The following is an 18,566-nucleotide window of genomic DNA, read 5'->3' on the forward strand; positions in this document are numbered from 1 at the left end:
TCTGGAAACTTTCTTTATCTTTGGCTTCCAAGGGACCACCTTCTTTTTGTTTTCTTTTTCCTCTAAGACCATTCCCCCTCAGTTCTTCATAGACTTCTTCCACCAGTGCTGTGTGCCCCGCCTCTTATCTTGGTGGTCTCATGTACTCCTGTGATTTCCGTTACTTTCAGTGCGGATCATTCCCACATAGTCTTTAATCGGGTCCTGATTGCAGGACTGTCAGTATAGCTGCCTACCAGATATCTCCCCAAATTCATAAGGTTGTTGTAAAGATTAAATTGCTCAGTTAAGGCCAGGTGTGGTGGCTCACGCCTAGAATCCCAGCACTTTGGGAGGCCGAGGTGGGCCAATCACTTGAGGTCAGGAGTTCAAGACAAGTCTTGCCAACATGTTGAAACCCCGTGTCTACTAAAATTGGAAAAACTAACTGGGCATGGTGGCAGGCGCCTGTAACCCCAGCTACTCAGGAGGCTGAGGCAGGAATCATTTGAACCAGATGTTCAATGAGCCAGATGTTTCAATGAGCCGAGATTGTGCCATTGCATTCCAGCCTGGGCGACAAGAGTGAAACTCCATCTCAAAAAAAAAAAAAAGAAAAATTACTTGAAGGTGCCTAGTAGAATATCTGGCTCTGTAGTAATCATGCTGGCAATGCTAATTATAGTGAGCTTTTACCCAGTTCATTCATACTCTTGAAGAATCATTTATTTATCCTTTTTTTGGGGTCAGGGGGCAGTGGAGCCTTGCTCTGTCATCGAGGCTGGAGTGCAGAAGTGCAGTATCGGCTCACTGCAACCTCCGTGTCGTAGGTTCAATTGATTCTCCTGCCTCAGCCTCCTGAGTAGCTGAGACTACAAGAATGCGCCTGGCTAGTTTCTGTGTTTTGTAGAGATGGGGTGTCATCAAGTTGGCCATGCTGGTCTTGAACAACTGACCTCAGGTGGTCACCCACCTCGGCCTCCCAAAATCCTGGGATTACAGCAGCCCGCCCACTGATTTATCCTTAAATCACCACTTCCCAGACTGTTTTCTTGTGTACTAGTATCCCTCAAGGTGTTAAGTGATGTTCTACCCAGAAAAAAGAGAAGGTGGGGATCAATTAAGTTTGGAAAATACTTTATAGGTAGGGTTGGAACTTTTTCACGAGCCAGACTGTAAACTTACTGGGCTTTGTGGGCCATTTGGTCTCTGTCACACTACTCAAATCTCTTGTAGCACCAAAGCAGCCATAGAAAATATGTAAGAAAATGAGCACGGTTTTGTTCCACTAAAATTTTATTTGTTGCCACTAAAATTTGAATTTCCTATACTTTTCACAAAATGTAATTATTATATGTTATATGTTATATTATTTGGGGTTACAAAAGTATTATTATTTTCTTTTTCTCAACCATTTAAAAATGGAAAAGCCATTCTTTGCTCATGGGCCATGGGCCAGCTTTGGCCATGGGTGGGCAGTAGCTTGCTGATTCCCGCTTTAAAATATAGCCCCCTATTAAAGATAGGCAACCGACACCATAGAAAGCTTCTCTAAGTTCTGCAGCAGTGCTGTTATGACCAGTGTTCCTCAAACGTATTTGACCATGGAAATCTTTTGTCGTGCTTGTTTGTTACTGTCTCTTGCTGTACTTCCATGGAAGGTACTTTTGAGAAATACTGACCTAGAGAATAGCTATGTGTGCCAGAGGTGAAGGTCGGCCTGTGGAGCAGACTATAAAAAACAAGCGAAAGCATCTTGTCTTGATTCCTCTTGCTCTGATCGTCAGCGCTGACTGGTCACAGACAGAATGGTATTTTGGGAAATTGAATTCACTCTTATGAGGTAGGCACCAGTGAACCACTAAAGCCAAGTCAAAGATGGGCTGAATTGAGGGTGGACATGATGAAGTTAATTCCATCAACCAGCTTCAGAAATGGGAAAAATGGCTTTAACGTAAGGTAGAATAGAAGTGCTGTAAGTGAGATAAAATATTCGGTCCAGGCTGGGTACGGTGGCTTACACCTGTAATCCTAGCACTTTGGGAGGCCAAAGTGGGTGGATTGCTTGAGCTCAGAAGTTCAAGACCAGCCTGGGCAACATGATGAAACCCCGTCTCTACAAAATATACAAAAAAAATTAGCCAGGCCTGGTGGCACATGCCTGTGGTCCCAGCTACTTGCAGGGCTGAGGTGGGAAGATCACTTGAGCCAAGGAGGTCAAGGCTGCAGTGAGCTGAGATCACACCACTGTACTCCTGGCTGGGTGACAAAGTGAGACTCTGTCTAAAAAAAAAAAAAGGTGTGTGTGTGTATATAATATATATTTATATTTATATTCTGTTGAGAGGAAGAAGAGATCCAGAGGTCATATGCAAAATACAAACAGTAATAGGTATCGATTTCTATAGTTTTGAAATCTTTACTGCTATTGTTTTAAAATATGCAAAAGTGAAAGAAAAACTTTAAAAAATTGAATTATATATAATAAAATTCTAAAACTTGCTTTGAAATAATCTTTTCAGTTGCTGGGGTTTTTTGTTTTTTTTTTTTTTTTTTTTTTTTTTTTGTATCTTTGAGAAGTAGGATGTGTGACTCAGTAGGCGGTAAAGGTTATTGCTTTACTATTTTGAGCATATTTTTCCCTAATAAAAATAATGCCATAGCTAGGGAGAGAACCTTCAAATTAAAAACAAGATCACTTTCATTTTAAAAGTCTGTACTTCACATCTTTTTATGCCTACTTTAACTGTATGCCCCTTATTAAAAGGAAAAATTGGTGTAGCAAGCGTTGTTTTTAGATTGTGTCTGGCATATGGCAAGCAGCTAGAACCTATAGGAGGGTGCAGAAAAGACGGGATCATCCCAGCTGATGGGAACTTACCTGCCTGATACAAGCGTCGTCATTTGCCCATTCCCACAGAATTTACATACCAGGTGTCTCTTTCCAAACCTGTGTAGGAGAAAAGGTACTCTTACAGTTTTTGCTAACAAATTGATAGCTGATGAATAATAAAATTGTTGAATCATTAATGCAAGAAGGTAATAAGTTACCAGGTTCGTTTTCATCCATTCGGCCAACAAATGTTTTTGGTGACCTCCAAGATCTCAGTAGCCCCAGTGTCTTCAGTTCTCTCTCAGCATCCCAGTATGCAGTCATACATATCCCTGACAGCTTTCATAGGCTTCCTATACAGCTATAGGAGTATATCTTGGATACTTACTCATTGGAGCAGTTCCTACTTTTTTTTTAAGTGTACCACAAATCCCAAAATTAGATATTCTATATAACGTTGGCTATTTTATGAGTCAGAGCATCAGAGGTTCCAAGTCAGAGAGGGGGTTCCTTGGGGTGAACTGGTGCCCTGACACTGCTGAGGTGGAAAGGTGCGACACTGCTTGGTGGAGGGGAGCAGGTGCCTGTTTTCTTTAGGGGTGGAGAACTGAGTGCCCTGACACTGCTGAGGTGGAGAACTGAGTGCCCTGACACTTGCTGACATTCTCCTAGCAAATGTCATAGCAAACAAACTTGGAATGCAGCACAGGCTAAAGAAAGGCAAGCAAGCCCCCTCAGTAGCACAGTGTGGACAGCTGGTATGGACATGTTATCCATCTAAAACTGGGAAAGGTTAAATAAACAGTGGGACAGCGACAAAGTGCAGAGAGTAATTGCTGACAGCATTCAATAATTCTTAAAACAGACGTCTAAGTAAGTAGAAGCATTCTGGAGTTTGGGTTCTGAGAGACAATGTAAGAAGACTTTATTTTCTTTTGGAGACAGACTTCCTAAGGAAAGAAGACAAGATAGATGGTGGAATCCAAAAGTAGACGTATATAACAACAGGTGTACCTTAGTTTGAAGGGACTACGTCTTCGTATGGGAAGATTGTATTCTGAAATTTTCTGTTCATGTTACATACACTATCAAACATAAAGTATAAAGGACGTACTATTGTAAAATAATAAAGACAAAATGAGAGAAAAGGCCAATATAAATCTTTTTATCAGACCATCTCCAGATGTTACTGTGAACCTACTTCACTTCATCTCTTGAGGCTCAAGCTCAGCTTCCCCTCCTCCAACTTCATCCCCAGATCTCCAGCACAGATCAGTGGATTTAAGACATAATTCAGTAGAGATTTTGACAGGATTTAAGTAAATCCCTAACAGAAACTCCCTTGGCTTGCCAGCTATTTTTAAAGGCAGATATGTAGCAAGCAGAAGATCCTAAATTCACCTATCTGTCTTGTGATAGCCCTTGCCAGGAAAATAGGAGGAGATTTGCACAAGAATGTATCATAGGATGTTCTTATGGTACATGCCTGTAGTCCCAGCTTCTTGGGAGGATGGCTTGAGCCCAGCAGTTTGAGGCTACAGTGAGCTGTGATCATGCCTGTGAGAAAACATTGTACCCCACCCTGGACAACAGCAAGGCCTTGTCTGTTCAAAAAAACTGTTTCGTTGTTTTTTTTTTCAAATAATATGTTAGATAGAACCAACCCATAGAAGTCATCTCTGCCTAATATTTCTAAGTCCAATAATGATCAACATTACGAGTGCCTGCAATATCATCAGAGTTTAAGAGTTGAAAGTTACTTTGATCATTTTCACTATGGAATTGAAAGATTCTTTTTATATACTTATCGAATTAGGAAAGTACATACAAACGCTAAAAATCCAGTCTTGGCAAGGATGTAGGGAATCAGAGGTATCTAATACCTTAATGTTGGTCTTTTAAATTAGCTCATCTTCCTCTAAAACAGTGGATCTCAAGTACAGATGTCCATTCCAGAAACTCAGTAGGTCTGGAGTAGAGCACGGACTGCCATTTTGAATAATTTCTTTCATGTTTTGAGAACCACTATTGTAAAGCAAATCTGACGCTATGTAATGAGCTGTGCAACTCTCCACAGCCGTCGACCTATCTGTGAGCCTTTCTTGGGTTCTGCAGGGGAAAGCTACTTCCCGCTCATAGATATTTCCCGGTATAGGCACTCTGGATTGATTTTCATAGGCTAAATCGTTTAGAATTTCTATATCCATTTTCACTTTAACCGTTATAGTTTGGCATGACGTAAATCTTCTTACATCAACAAAGATAGCGTTTGCTTCGTTTTTTCATTCTGGTGTGGAGTAATTTTCTGGAAGAAAATGTCACTGATAGGTCTTTGCTCTGCTCCCTTGAAGTCAGGAATCCAAAATTGTCATTAGTACTGTACTGGAGTCCTCAAAACTTTGACCAAAGTGGGGAAAGAGAAACGTTAACAGCTTTAGGGAAAAGTAGGTTCAGTCGAGGCTTTCTCCCTGAGCGTCAGTAATTGTAGCATGGTGAGGGGTTGAATAAGCAATCATTTTAGGTCAAATAAAACACATTTTCTTTACAAGTTCTGTCAAAATAGGTAGACATTAGGTAGAATCCAGGAATCACTTCTACACTCAACAGAAATAGAGACAACTCACTAGGACGATGACTGTCGGGAACAGTCTAAGATGGTCTTAGTTCATTTTGTGCTGCAATAATAGAGTACCACAGACTGAGTAATTTATAATGAACAGAAATTTTGCCTTATGGTTCTGGAAGCTGGAAAGTCCAAAAGCAAGAAGCTGACACCTGACAAGGGTCTTTTTGCTGTGTCATCCCATAGCGGAAGGGCAAAGAGAGAGTAAGAGAAAGGCAGAAGGCAGGCGAAAGGAGGCCATACTCCTCCTTTTACAGAGACCCCGCTTCCTTGTTAACAGACCGACCCCCACGATAACGGCATTAATCCATTCATGAAGGCATAGCAGTCACGGCCTAACATACCCTAAGGGTGCTACCCATTAATACTGTTACAAAGGCAGTTAAATTTCAACATGAGTTTGGGAGGGAATAGTCAAACCTTGGCCCACTCTCACTGAATTGATGCTGTTTTCCTTTCTGTTATAATGTTTCACCATAAATTGTAGTTCCCTACATACTATATTGAAAGAACTATTGGTCTCTGTATATTTGTGTATCACAAAAGAGTTACGTCATCTTTAGAGTCTTCTAACATGGAGAATATATAGATACATTTTATATACAATTTGATAGTTGACTAATTCTATAGATGTAGGCTTTTTTTTAAAGAAAGATACTATGTGCCATTATTTTGCAAATTAATGTAAATCTTAAAAAATGTTAGTGGTTCTTATTCTAAACAGTAAATACCAAATGAGCAAACATTGTCCTGACAAAGGTATTCCTTTCTCCTCTGGCATCTTCTTTTTTTGTTTAAGAAGGCATTCTGAGGCATGTTGTAATTTCTTAATTTCTCTTATAATTTTTTTATTTCGGTTATATTGTCTGTTTTACTGTTGACAGACATTAAGTATAATTCAAAAGTAAAGAAGCTTAGAATATAAACAAGGATCTGGATGTCATACTCAGCAGAAGGGACTCTCTAGTCATGAAGAAAATGAAGCTTGGCTGTGAAGTAGAAGAATATTTCTATCAAAAAATAAGAATGTTGGAACGAACTTAGGATCCAATAGAGTCTCACAAGAGTCATATAGGTGATTTTACACTTACTTCATTGGAGCTGTCATGGCTCAAATATATTTGTGATCCTTTTCTTGGAAATTGCTTTCAGAGCCAGTTTGCAGGATGCTCCTGAAAATAAATATGTATTTACACCTCATTGTGATCTGTAAAACATATCACTCTGATTCATTGTCCACAAGACTTGGTGTCAAAATTAAAATTCAGTTTAATAAATAGGATATTTGTCATAATTCCAAATATTTAAATAATGCAATAAAACTTTGAAGCCAGCTTAAAGAGAAATTTGGCAGCATCACTAGAATAAGCTTTTGTGTAACTTTCCAAAATTAATTACCCGAAGAACATATCTTTCATTTCAAATATAAGTACAAGTATATTTTATAAAGGAAGCAGCTAAGTGTTACACTTTCAAAGTAACATTTAAGAATGCAGGGCTGGTGCAGGCTGGCTCCCGCACCTGTAATTCCAGCACATTGGGAGGCCGAAGTGAGAGGGTCACTTGAGCCACGGACAGCCTGGAGCCCTGCAGCCAAAACCCTCTCTAATATAGATAGATAGATGATAGATAGATAGATAGATAGATAGATAGATAGATAGATATAGATAGATAGAGAAGATAGATAGATAGATAGATAGATAGATAGATAGACAGACAGATAGATAGAAAGAAAGAATGAATGAATTAGCTGGGTATGGTGGTGCCAGCTACTTGGTATGGAGTCCCAGCTACTTGGAATGCTGAGGTGGGAGAATCACCAGAGTCTGGGAAATCTAGGCTGCAGCTGTCTGCGATCTCACCACTGCACTCCAGCCTGGGCGATGGGAGTGAGACTCTGTCTCAAAAAAAGAAAAAAGGTGGGCATAGAAGATGAATGGAAGATACTCAAAGATAGACCCACTAAATTGACAAGATGCTATTTCAGTCTCTGGCCTAAAAAAATAATGGCCTGTTTTTATTAAACTAGTAAACAATTTGTAGAAATGCATGATTTGATTAAATGAGTTTTGGAGGCCACCTTCATAAGGGAAGCTAGAACTGTACTTAAATACCAGGAGTCCTGCTGTCTCCTTAATCTTGACACTAAAACTAAGACCTCTATCTAAAACCTTAGCCTAAATTCCCATTCTCCCGTCATGAACATCGAATGAAAATCCGTCATGAGTTGGTTTTCACGAAAGTGCCTCCAGGAAAGCAAAGCTCCGGAACGCTGGGCCACAGAGTACCACATTTGTAAGACCATGATTATTCATTAAAAACGGAGGGCGTAGTTTTTGGAAGGCCTTTGCTTAGTATGGGATGAAACTAGCAGCTCGACTCTGTATGCAGTATGGGGGAAAGAGTGGAAAGAATGTCCAGAGTTCCCTGGGACCTTCTTTAAAGCCATGGGGCTGAACTTTATTTAAAATATTCACGGAAAAGCACCTGGACTCCAATGCTACTTAAAGTCATTCTGTGTTTCCATGCAGTTCCTTATTTGCTTTTAGACCTTTTATCTTCAAGTTGTTTTATTTTGTTGCTAGTATTTCTTCAAGTGTCATGATCTTACAGCCCTGTAGAAGATAAGACACCCTATTGGGTGCATGTGAATTTTAACCAAATATTGGAATTCCTATAAATACGTCATTTCTTGAACAGATTTTCAGTATCACTATAAATGATGTGTAACATTAAGTGACCAAAAACAAGTCATTCACAGAGATTCTGCATCATATTCAGTCAGACAGCACTGAAGCTGTGGTTGTATATTTTTAACTAGACTTAAGAAAAAAGGACATCAGGACCCCAGCAAAGTTGGCAGCATTCCCAGGTCTTATGAGTTCTTCCGCCCTAGACCTTTTCTCATCTGCTTTGTCCGTCTGATCTTGGCACTTGCCAGCTCTGCCTTCTTAGTCCAGCAGTGGCTAGATAAGAACCAGTGATCTTTAGAAATCTCTCTCTCTCTCTCTCTCTCTCTCTCTGTCTGGAGAATACAGTAAAGAGTTGGAAAAGAAGACTCGAGGAAAAAATATTCATAGGGTAATTGGTATCTTCCACATTATTTAAATTTGGAAACATAAACGTACTTTGTGCTTGAATCATACTAGGTGAAATAAGCCAGATACAAAAGGCCAAATGCTGTGTGATCCTACTTGTATGAGGTACCTGGAGTAGTCAGGTTCAAACACACGGAAAGTAGAATGGTGGCTGCCAAGGGCTGGAGCGGGCAGAGGAGGGGTGTTAGCATTTCACAGGCAGAGAGCTTCTTTTTGGAAAATGAAAAATCTTTGGATATGGATGGTGGTGACAGTTGCACAACAATGTCAGTGTACTTAATGCCACAGAAATACATGCTTTAAAATGGTTTAAAATGGTAAATTTTATGTTATCTATATTTGATCATAGGTTAAAAAAAAAAGTGCTTATACTCATGTTTGCTATATGAGAACATTCCTCATTCAGAAGATTTTATGGTTTTTAAACTAACGTGTCTGAGAAATAGTATAAATACAGTGAAGTGCAAACATTTGAGACGTACGTTTTGGGAGCTTGTCAAGCCGCAGTCGTTTCCAGGAGCTTCTCTCTGTCCCTTTCTACTCACTCTCCATTTCCCACTGCAGCCCCTGGCAACGGCTGATCTGCCTCCTACTGTAGATTAGAATACATTTCATTTTTATATTTTTTAAACAAATTTGGAATATATAAACTTGTTTTTTAACAAGGGGAGATACAAATGTCGAGTTTTTGCCTATCTGAGAAGCAGGTAGAGGCTTTACAGCAGAAGCCTCAAGAGCACAGTACAACTGAGTCTTCTCAACTTGCCATACTCTTGTATGAATATGCTCATTTTTCAGAAGAGGTGAAGGAAAAAACTGAAGGCAAGTTTTCCACCCACAATTTTGTTCAGTCAGTGTCATTTACTAAGCTATCATCACCAGCAGTTTCTGCCTTTAGGATGTTAATTGTGATCCTTTTCAAGAACTTGTGAAAAATGGAAGTCAGTCCATATTGGGATAACTTCTCTACCCTTCCCTTGTGAGCGTATTTCTTTCCTTTTTTTTTTTTTCTGTTTTCTGGAGACAGGGTCTTGCTCTGTCACCTAGACTGGAATGCAGCGTGGTACGATCACGGTTCACTGCAGCCTCGACCTGCTGGGCTCAAAGGATGCTCCCACCTCAGCCCCCCGGGTAGCTGGGACTGTAGGCATGCACCACCAGGCCCAGCTAGTTTTTTTTTATTTTTTTGCAGAGATGAGGTTCCACTATGTTGCACAGGCTGGTCTCGAACTCCTGGGCTCAGATGATCCACCTGCCTCAGCTTCCCAAATTGTTGCCATTACAGGTGTGAGCCACCGAGCCCAATCACGCGTGTATTTCTCACTGTGTAGGTCAGTTCCTTTCCCTTGTTTTAGGAGATGGAGAAACATGAGATGAGCAGCAAATGAGAAACTTGGACATGGTGCTTCGCACAGGACTTGCCATCGTGCTGCAGGAAGGCTGTGCTAGGCGGGACCCCAGCGTGCACTGTTGGAACAGTGCCCTAAAGTAGCCTATATTTGGTGACCTTTGAAAGTTTCTTTGTAGCATTTAAGCATAAATGTGATAGTTATTTTAGTTATTTTGTGTTGCCTATTCATTGACTAGCATAGCAGTCTTTCACTTAGAGTCCTAACTGCAATTCTTCAATCCAGGAGCCAGACAGCAGCATTTTATTCTTCATTCTTTAGGAATTGTTTTTGTAATACAAGATTTTTACTTCTGGCCGGGCGCGGTGGCTCAAGCCTGTAATCCCAGCACTTTGGGAGGCCGAGACGGGCGGATCACAAGGTCAGGAGATTGAGACCATCCTGGCTAACACGGTGAAACCCCGTCTCTACTAAAAAAATACAAAATACTAGCCGGGTGAGGTGGCGGGCACCTGTAGTCCCAGCTACTCGGGAGGCTGAGGCAGGAGAATGGCGTGAACCCGGGAGGCGGAGCTTGCAGTGAGCTGAGATCGCACCACTGCACTCCAGCCTGGGCGACAGAGTGAGACTCCATCTCAAAAAAAAAAAAAAAAAAAAAGATTTTTACTTCTAACACATCTCTAGTAGTAGCATCTTGGCCTTTCTCCTTGTAGAACCTTGTAATCTCTCCTCATTACCTTCAGCTCAGTCTTTCTAAGACCTTGCTTTACTTCTCTAAAACTTTTGGTATTTCTGTATTACGCACAAAATCAAATCATTTCTCATTCAGCATTTTTGTGTACCCTCTGCCTGTCGGTTCTGGTCAGAACCCTCAAGGATTTCACATTCTGTGTTTATTCCTTAGGCCACCATTCCAGACCATCCCTACTCTGATTTAGAGCTACCTCTTCAGCTTCTCTGCCATTTCCTGTCCCTGTAGACACTCCCTAATCCAGTTCTACGATGTGTCCTCACATGTGACTGGTGCTTTCACACTTGCCACTCTGTCTTTCTTATTGCTCTGTCAAAATAGGGCCCGTCTCAGTTCCCACGTCCTTAGCCTGAGGTGACTCCGCTCTGCTGCACTACTTCAGCATTTACTGCCCAGGCAATATATTTGGCACTTACCATTTATTGTTTCATCTCATTAGTTTTATTAAAATCTTAGAGTTGAAAATGACAGTCTCACCACTGAAAACAAAATTACTTGCAAAGTATCTCTGATAATCTCTTTAAACAGGTAGTCATGGAAAGATCTATAATTTTTTGGCTTTCCAATTCTACTTATTAACAAATATTAATACACTAGTGTTCCTTTTATAAACCAAAGTCTCTGTCTTTCATGACTTCCCCCACTTTGGTGACAGTTGTGCCCTGTGGACAAACACAGATTCAATGTTCTGTTTTTGCAAAACCTACCTTAAAAATTTTGGTAGCAGTGATTGTGCTATGTTAGTAAATCTTTTTAGATTAACATACCCTTATATAATCCCACTATGTCATCTTCCTTTGATACGTTCTACTTTTGTACCCTCTTAAATTATGGCGTATAGAATTGAACCTAGTGAACTAGGTGTCAGCTGTTCAGTTGGAGAAAACACAAGTCTTTCTTTCTTTAAATGAACTGTAGATTGCCCAAAGCTCATGTTTTCTTTCTAGTTGTAGTTTCTTTTATGTTTATCTTCCTTATGCGCTCTGCTCACTTGCCTGGATGCTACTGGCCTGGGGGGAAAAAAATGCCTTAAAAGTACGGTGAAATACAGCTTCAGAATAGGTGAAAACACTGAACAGCTGGGCAACCACCACAACAGATAGAAATGAAGTCAGAATCAGAGCAGCTATTGGTTCAAGACACATTTATTATGAGCCCACTCTGTGCTGGGAACTATTCTTAGCATTTGGGACACATTAGAGAATAAAACAGACGAAGATCCTGTCTTTGTGCAGTTTGTATTCCAGCCATTCCTAAGCACAGGCTTTGGGCAAACGGTGAAGACTAGCAGATATGATCAGTGTGTCGAGTAACTGCAGCCCTCAATAAAATAAAACAAGAAAGCTGAAGCAGTTTCGGCTAATGCAATGTAGAACATTAACAATATTTGAAAGCTTTTAGTTTTCATAAGGTTGATGTAAGGATTAAATTACTCAGTTAAGGCCGGGCACGGTGGCTCAAGCCTGTAATCCCAGCACTTCGGGAGTCCGAGGCGGGCGGATCACGAGGTCAGGAGATCGCGACCATCCTGGCGAACACGGTGAAACCTCGTCTCTACTACAAATACAAAAAAATTAGCCGGGCGTGGTGGCAGGTGCCTGTAGTCCTGGCTTCTTGGGAGGCTGAGGCAGGAGAATGGTGTGAAGCCGGGAGGCGGAGCTTGCAGTGAGCTGAGATCGCGCCACTGCACTCCAGCCTGGGTGACAGAGCAAGACTTCATCTCCAAAAAAAATAAAAATAGCAGCATTATGATAATACCTAAAAGATAGACACAACCCAAGTGTCCATGATGGATGAATGGATAAAGAAAATGTGGTATGTGCATGCAATGGAATATTGTTCAGGCTTGAGAAAGGAGATTCTGCCACATGCTACATGGATGAACCTTGAAAACATCATTTGTTAAGTCAAATGAGCCAGTCACAAAAAGACAAATACTGTTTGATTTCACTTACGGGAGGTACCTAGAGAAGTCAAATTCATAGAGATAGAAAGTAAGTGGTGACTGCCAGAGGCTAGGGGAGGTGGAAAAGAGGAGTTATTGTTTATGGGTGTAGTTTCACCTTTGTAAGATGAAAAGAGCTCTGGAGATTGGTTGCACAACAATCTGAATGTACTTTACTGAACGGTTCATGTATAAATGGTTATGGTAAATTTTATGTGTGTTTTACCACAACTAAAAAAAATCTAAAAGATAAAAAATTAATGAGCTAATAAACCGAAAGACCAATAAACCAGAAACGTTAAACAGTTTTAAGAGGTAAATCATAAACATACTATAATCAGAGAAACAGACCCTACCCATGTAGAAGAATCAAAAAACATTTACAGAGCAAATGCCTGTTAATATCATCCAAACTGTATAAGTGCTGAAAGAAGATGCTGAATGGAGAGAAATTAGCAGTTAAGTGAGAAGCCAGATTTTGAAGGAGAGAAAGCTACAGGCATTTCAGGCAGAGGACGTAACATAAACCTAAGTGAAAACACATAGCAGCTCCATGACAGAGTCCTTGGAAGACAATAGGGAAGAAATGGGTAAAAAAATTGTAGGTGATCCTGAATATTAGGCCACAATATTTGCTATGGCCAGAGACCTAATGACGGTGACCTTGGAAAAGTAGGACAGTATAGAATGATGGAGAAATCAGAGAAGAGGCTCTAAGAATAATGCAGGCCCAAGATAAAAGGGTGGGAGTGACCTGCGCATACAAAACAGTGGGTACATTAAAAACTATTAGAGAAGAAGAGCCAGCAAAACTTGGATATTAGCCAGTGAGAGCAAAGAAGAAATCAAATGATGTAAATGTGGTCAGCCTGTGGATCCAGGAATATGATGGCTCTATTAACATTAGAAGGGTAATTTGTTATGGTGGAAGGAAAAGTTAATTTCGTGTTGACATTTTACATTAAAGAGATATTTCTGGGCACCTAAATCAAGATGACCTACAGAGGACATAAGATGTACAGGGACCAAAGATGGCGAGAGCAGGCATTTCAGTGAGGTCCGCCCACGGAGGCTGTCCCATGGACTATGGTTTTCAGAGTTTATTTAAGTAGTGTGTCTACCGTAGCCTCTGAAACCTCTGCAAGGGAAGCTGAAGAATCTAGTCCTTAGAGGATATCTTCAGGAGAAGAGATAGAAGAGTAGAAGAGATATATTGGTAGTTTACTACTCACTCTTGATAGTTAATTGGTTAAATAACAAGGAAGGCAGCAGAATCAAAGGTTTATTTAGTCCATCAGCAAGAGAATCTAGATTTCAGATTTATCTTGAAATTAGAGTAAATTAAACTATTCCTACGTGTCTGTGACATTAAAATGTCCAGAGCTACTTACCTTGTTCTTGTTTTCATCTGGTATTTCTCCAGATGTTTTCAGTATTATAGAATGTATAGAACATGATTACGCAATCATTCAATTTGGCATACTTGGTTGGAGGAGGAGCGAATAATAAACCTTGGTAACATCCCTTCATTCATACTCCTCTTTTGTGTCTTGCATTTCTGTTAAACGCACACACATACTTAGGACTCGTTCAGATTTTTAACCACCATATTCCAATGCTAATTATGGTCTCTTATTTACTGGCAATGGAAGGCTAATGTGGTGGTGGTCTCAAGGATTCAGGAATATTATTCAAAAGCATTTTGAGCTCCATTTGCCTTTGATGTTTGCCTCCAGTTTCTGACATTTGCCCAGAGGGGGGAAGGGGGTAGAGGAGGTGGTCCTACTATTTCCTGAAGCCCAGATGCCGCAGCAGAGTCCGTTTAGAGACATCTTGATTCTATTAGAATTTGCAGGTCAAAGGGCAGACTCAACTGGCCTGGTAGTTTCAAGCACCAGGCATAGAGTGAATAGACTACTGTAATGACTTAAAGTTGGATTTCTGCTGCTACCTACTCATTACGCTCGTCATGTGCACGTTGGTCATGCAGCGGGTGGGAGGATTACTAATCGCTTTGAAAGGTTTCATGTCCACATTTTCCTTTTTTTTTTTTTTTTTTTTAACTGTGGAAAAGAAGGGAACAGAACAAGGAGAGTAATTTGACGAGAAGAGCATTGCAGTTCTTATTTTGCCCTGGGCTTGTGGCATACATCAATTGCTGTTCACATTTTATGTGCTTGGATTACTCCCTCGGGACTCGTGGGAATGAAGTCAGAATGTGCTACAGTAGCAAGTCTGCTCTCTCTGTGGATGGTCTTCAGTTGGTGAAGCTCTTAAAGTCAGTGATTAATTCCTCTGAGGTTCCATTTCTTTAAACTATTTATATCAGTATTAGAATAGGTGATCTCAAACCACTGACTCAGATTAAAAGAAATTATAAAAAGGAATGATTTCTGGTAATTTTTATTTTCTTTATAGTTTTCTGTATCTTTCAGTTTTTCTTCAGTGACTGTGTACTGCTTTTATCAGAAAATACTTTTTGTCAGAGAAGCAATTATATGGAATAGACAGCTATTAAAATAAGATTCTTTTTCAAATTGCTTGTTTTTTTCGTTGTGAATTCCATTCCCTCTGAAAAGCAGAGTATGTTTAACATTTTTGAGTTTAGACACTCTCAAGTGTGCCTTGTAAAACTTAATCAGGTAAGTTCAACTATACCATGTCGTCCTCTCTAAGGGATGTATTTGAGGAACAACAATTTTTCTTATTTCCTAAAAGTCTTTGCTGTTACTGTTTACTAGCTTTCACATTCTTGCCTATCCTCCACTTTTTTTCCAAGAGGTGGTTCTCCCTCATAGTATCCACTTCAAATTTACCAGAATTGTAACCAAGCGAACAATACTGTCTTTGTCCCTTTTGGAAAATAAAAGAAAAACCTAAAAGCTGGTATACCTATCAAAGATAGACATTACTCAGAATTCACATGATTATGTGTACAATATATAATCAAAACATTTTATTCTGTTGACTATGAATTGCCCTTCTTAGGCACCCATACATGTAGCAATCAATGTCGGGAGCATACGTTTTAAATGGAAAGGACAAAGCCATGACAGTCTGTTAGGGAAGTTTGGGAGGATGAGAGCTGTGGTCATAGGAGAGAAAGTGTGATTCTGTATAGTCCATAGCATGTTATCACTGCTCAGGAAAGAAACAGCATCAGTGAAATAAAATCTCTATTTGAATTGCATAAAAAATCCTTCCAATTGTGTGTCTTATTACAAAGACATTATTCCAGTGGCTCAGACTCCAATGTCACATTCCTTAAAACTTTGAAATTAGAAATCTAAATTGTCATCTGTTATTTCATATTGTGATTTGCAAACGTGGCATTTTACCCCAGAGATTAATAACTGTACCACACTAGCTGCCCAAGCACACCATTTATGAAAGAGTTTGGAATTCAGTCACGAAGCTTCAACAATATGGAATCATTTTTACCATGTCATATTACAATATTTTCCTTAAGCATAAAATAGGCCTCAAGTCCGATCACCTTTGTCTTTTGCATTCAGCAAAGGTGCTGGTATTTCAATCTAATTAGATAGAGTAATTTATCTGTCATTCATCTGCTGCTGCTATTTCAATCTAATTAGATAATTTATCTGTCATTCATCTTCTGCTGCTTGCCTGCTACTGAATGTGTGATTCTGACTATTGGTGCACAGAAATGTAGCGCCCTTACTGGGAAAGCACGCTGCTGCTTCCAGCTTGGTCAGTCTTCGAGCTTCCCAAAAGGGAACAGATGACCGCAATCAACAGGAAGCTGCATCGTTAGACCATCTTGAACCCTTTCACCTTTAAGCTCATTTCGCCACTTAACATATTTTTTTCAAGTGGTCCGTGGATATATTTAGACTGTCATTATCCCTTTAGTGTTGAATGGATCCTCGTGGTGTAAGTTGCCTGCTGTTTCTTAGAATTACGTAGTGTGGGGACAGTGCGACGAGGACCTTCTCTCCTCTTCCAGCAGCAAAACCAGTGAAACGGATCTTTATTTCCATGATGTAAACCGAGCATACATCTTCCACTTGTTAGTTTTGCTTTCAGAGTTGAGTATACCTACGCATCCAGAATAAAGAATAGCCATTAGAATATTCAGTAGACAGATAGTCTTCCAGTTTGTGGCTAAACTAAAACTCTTCCATATGATTGCTATTGAAGCTCAATTATCTTAACAAAAGACAGAAGCAAGGTTAAACTTGGGCAATGCATTCTCAGATTTAGCATTTCCTCAGGTCAAAAGCTCAGGCCACTTATATAGTTCCTATAAATCAAACATGTCTTCTTTCATAAAAGATGAGCCGCTGACAAATGCATTTTGGATTATGAAACTAATGGTTCACCAACTTCGTTATGATTATTTTGTAAATTTCTTACATCAGCCTCCCCTCTAAATCCACCTTTTTTTTCTTTGGACACAAACCATAAAGTAATTATTAGCTAAACCACAAGGAATCTGTAAAGTTTAAATTACTGTTTCAAAGTGTGCAGATCATTGCCAGTAAAGCCACAACTGCAAACTTACTTGCATTGATGAGATAGAAACAACGATTGATGTTCATAATGCACCAGGAATAGATGGCTGTGTCTCCATATCCACTTTATTAAAGTTTGCGGTTCGTTGTACACGGTATGCATGAAAATGTTTTCAGTGTCAGTAATGCCTCAAGTGGTCTGGAAGCTACAGTATAATTATCAAAGGAATACATTAAATGGATAAAGTATGTAAGTGACAGGATTATTTTTACAGAAAGTAACTTTGTTTACTTTTCAAGTTCAACTGCAACTATAGGAACTCTTTTTAAAATATAAAATGAAATACTAAGTTCTTACTAATACAGTTTTTTTTTAAAGGTTGACAATTTTTATTTATTTAGTTTTTTGAGATAGGGTCTCAGTTTGTCCACCCATGCTGGAGTATAATGGTGCCATCTCAGCTCACTGCAACCCCACCTCCCAGGTTCAAGAGATCCTCCTGCCTTAGTCTCCCGAGTAGTGAGTAGTGAGTAGCTGGGACCATAGGCGTGTGCCACCGCACCCAGCTAATTTTTGTGGGGTTTTGCCATGTCGCTTAGGCTGGTCTCAAACTCCTGGCCTCAAGTGATCCACCCGCCTCGGCCTCCCAAAGTGCTGGGATTACAGGCACAAGCCACCACACCTGGCCTAAATATTTTTTAAACTTTATTTTATCGTAGTAAGAAGACTTAACGTGGGATCTGCCCTCTTAATCACTTAAGTGTACAGTGTAGTATTGTTAATTACAGGGAGAACGCCATACAGCAGATCTCTAGAACTTACTCATCTTACGTAGCTTAGGTTTTATGCCCACTGATTAGCAACTCCCCGTTTCCCCCTCTCTCTCTTGCAACCACCGTTCTCTCCGTTTGCGTGAGTTTGACTATTTTAGATACCTCATGTAAATGGAATCATGCAGTATTTGTCCTTCTGTGACTGGCTTATTTCACTTAGCCTAATATAGGGGAACTTATGAAGATAGCAATATAACAACATGATACAGACATGTAGAGTCAGATTAGCCTGAATGGGATTCCTGGCTGTACCATTGACTCCAAGTGTGAACTTGGGCAAGCTGTGTAAACTCTGAAACTCTTGGTTTTATTACCCTTAAAATGGGGGTAATGATAATAGTAACTTCGAAGAAGTGTTAGAAGGGGTAAATCACACTGTTGGCATTTTCTTTCTTTTGCAGGCAAGAAGCTCTTCTGGCTGCCATTAGTGAAAAGGATGCCAATATAGCCCTCTTGGAGCTTTCGTCCTCTAAGAAAAAGACCCAGGAGGAAGTGGCTGCACTGAAGCGGGAGAAGGATCGTCTGGTACAGCAGCTTAAGCAGCAGGTATTATTAAATGCCAGGAGGAGGGTCAGTGGGGCCAGCCTTCACACCGTCTCTCCACGGGTCTCTGCCAGCTTGTACTTTCAGGTCTCTTGTTTCCTATTAGACATCTGATCCTTGGAGCTAGTTAGTT

General features: G+C 40.1%; 1 protein-coding gene across 16 annotated transcripts in view; it reads left to right on the top strand.

Moving 5' to 3' along the window:
* ERC1 (ELKS/RAB6-interacting/CAST family member 1) overlaps nucleotides 1–18,566 on the top strand; it is a 535,673-nt gene that overhangs the window by 374,809 nt on the left and 142,298 nt on the right. For all 16 annotated transcript variants that reach the window (XM_009217664.4, XM_017945570.3, XM_017945565.3 and 13 more), the window contains one exon: nucleotides 18,292–18,436. In XM_009217664.4, the coding sequence (XP_009215928.2) occupies nucleotides 18,292–18,436 (145 nt within the window). The remainder of the gene's footprint in view (nucleotides 1–18,291; nucleotides 18,437–18,566) is intronic.

The sequence above is a fragment of the Papio anubis genome, chromosome 9 (assembly GCF_008728515.1).
Source record: "Papio anubis isolate 15944 chromosome 9, Panubis1.0, whole genome shotgun sequence".
NCBI classification, from domain to species: domain Eukaryota; kingdom Metazoa; phylum Chordata; class Mammalia; order Primates; family Cercopithecidae; genus Papio; species Papio anubis.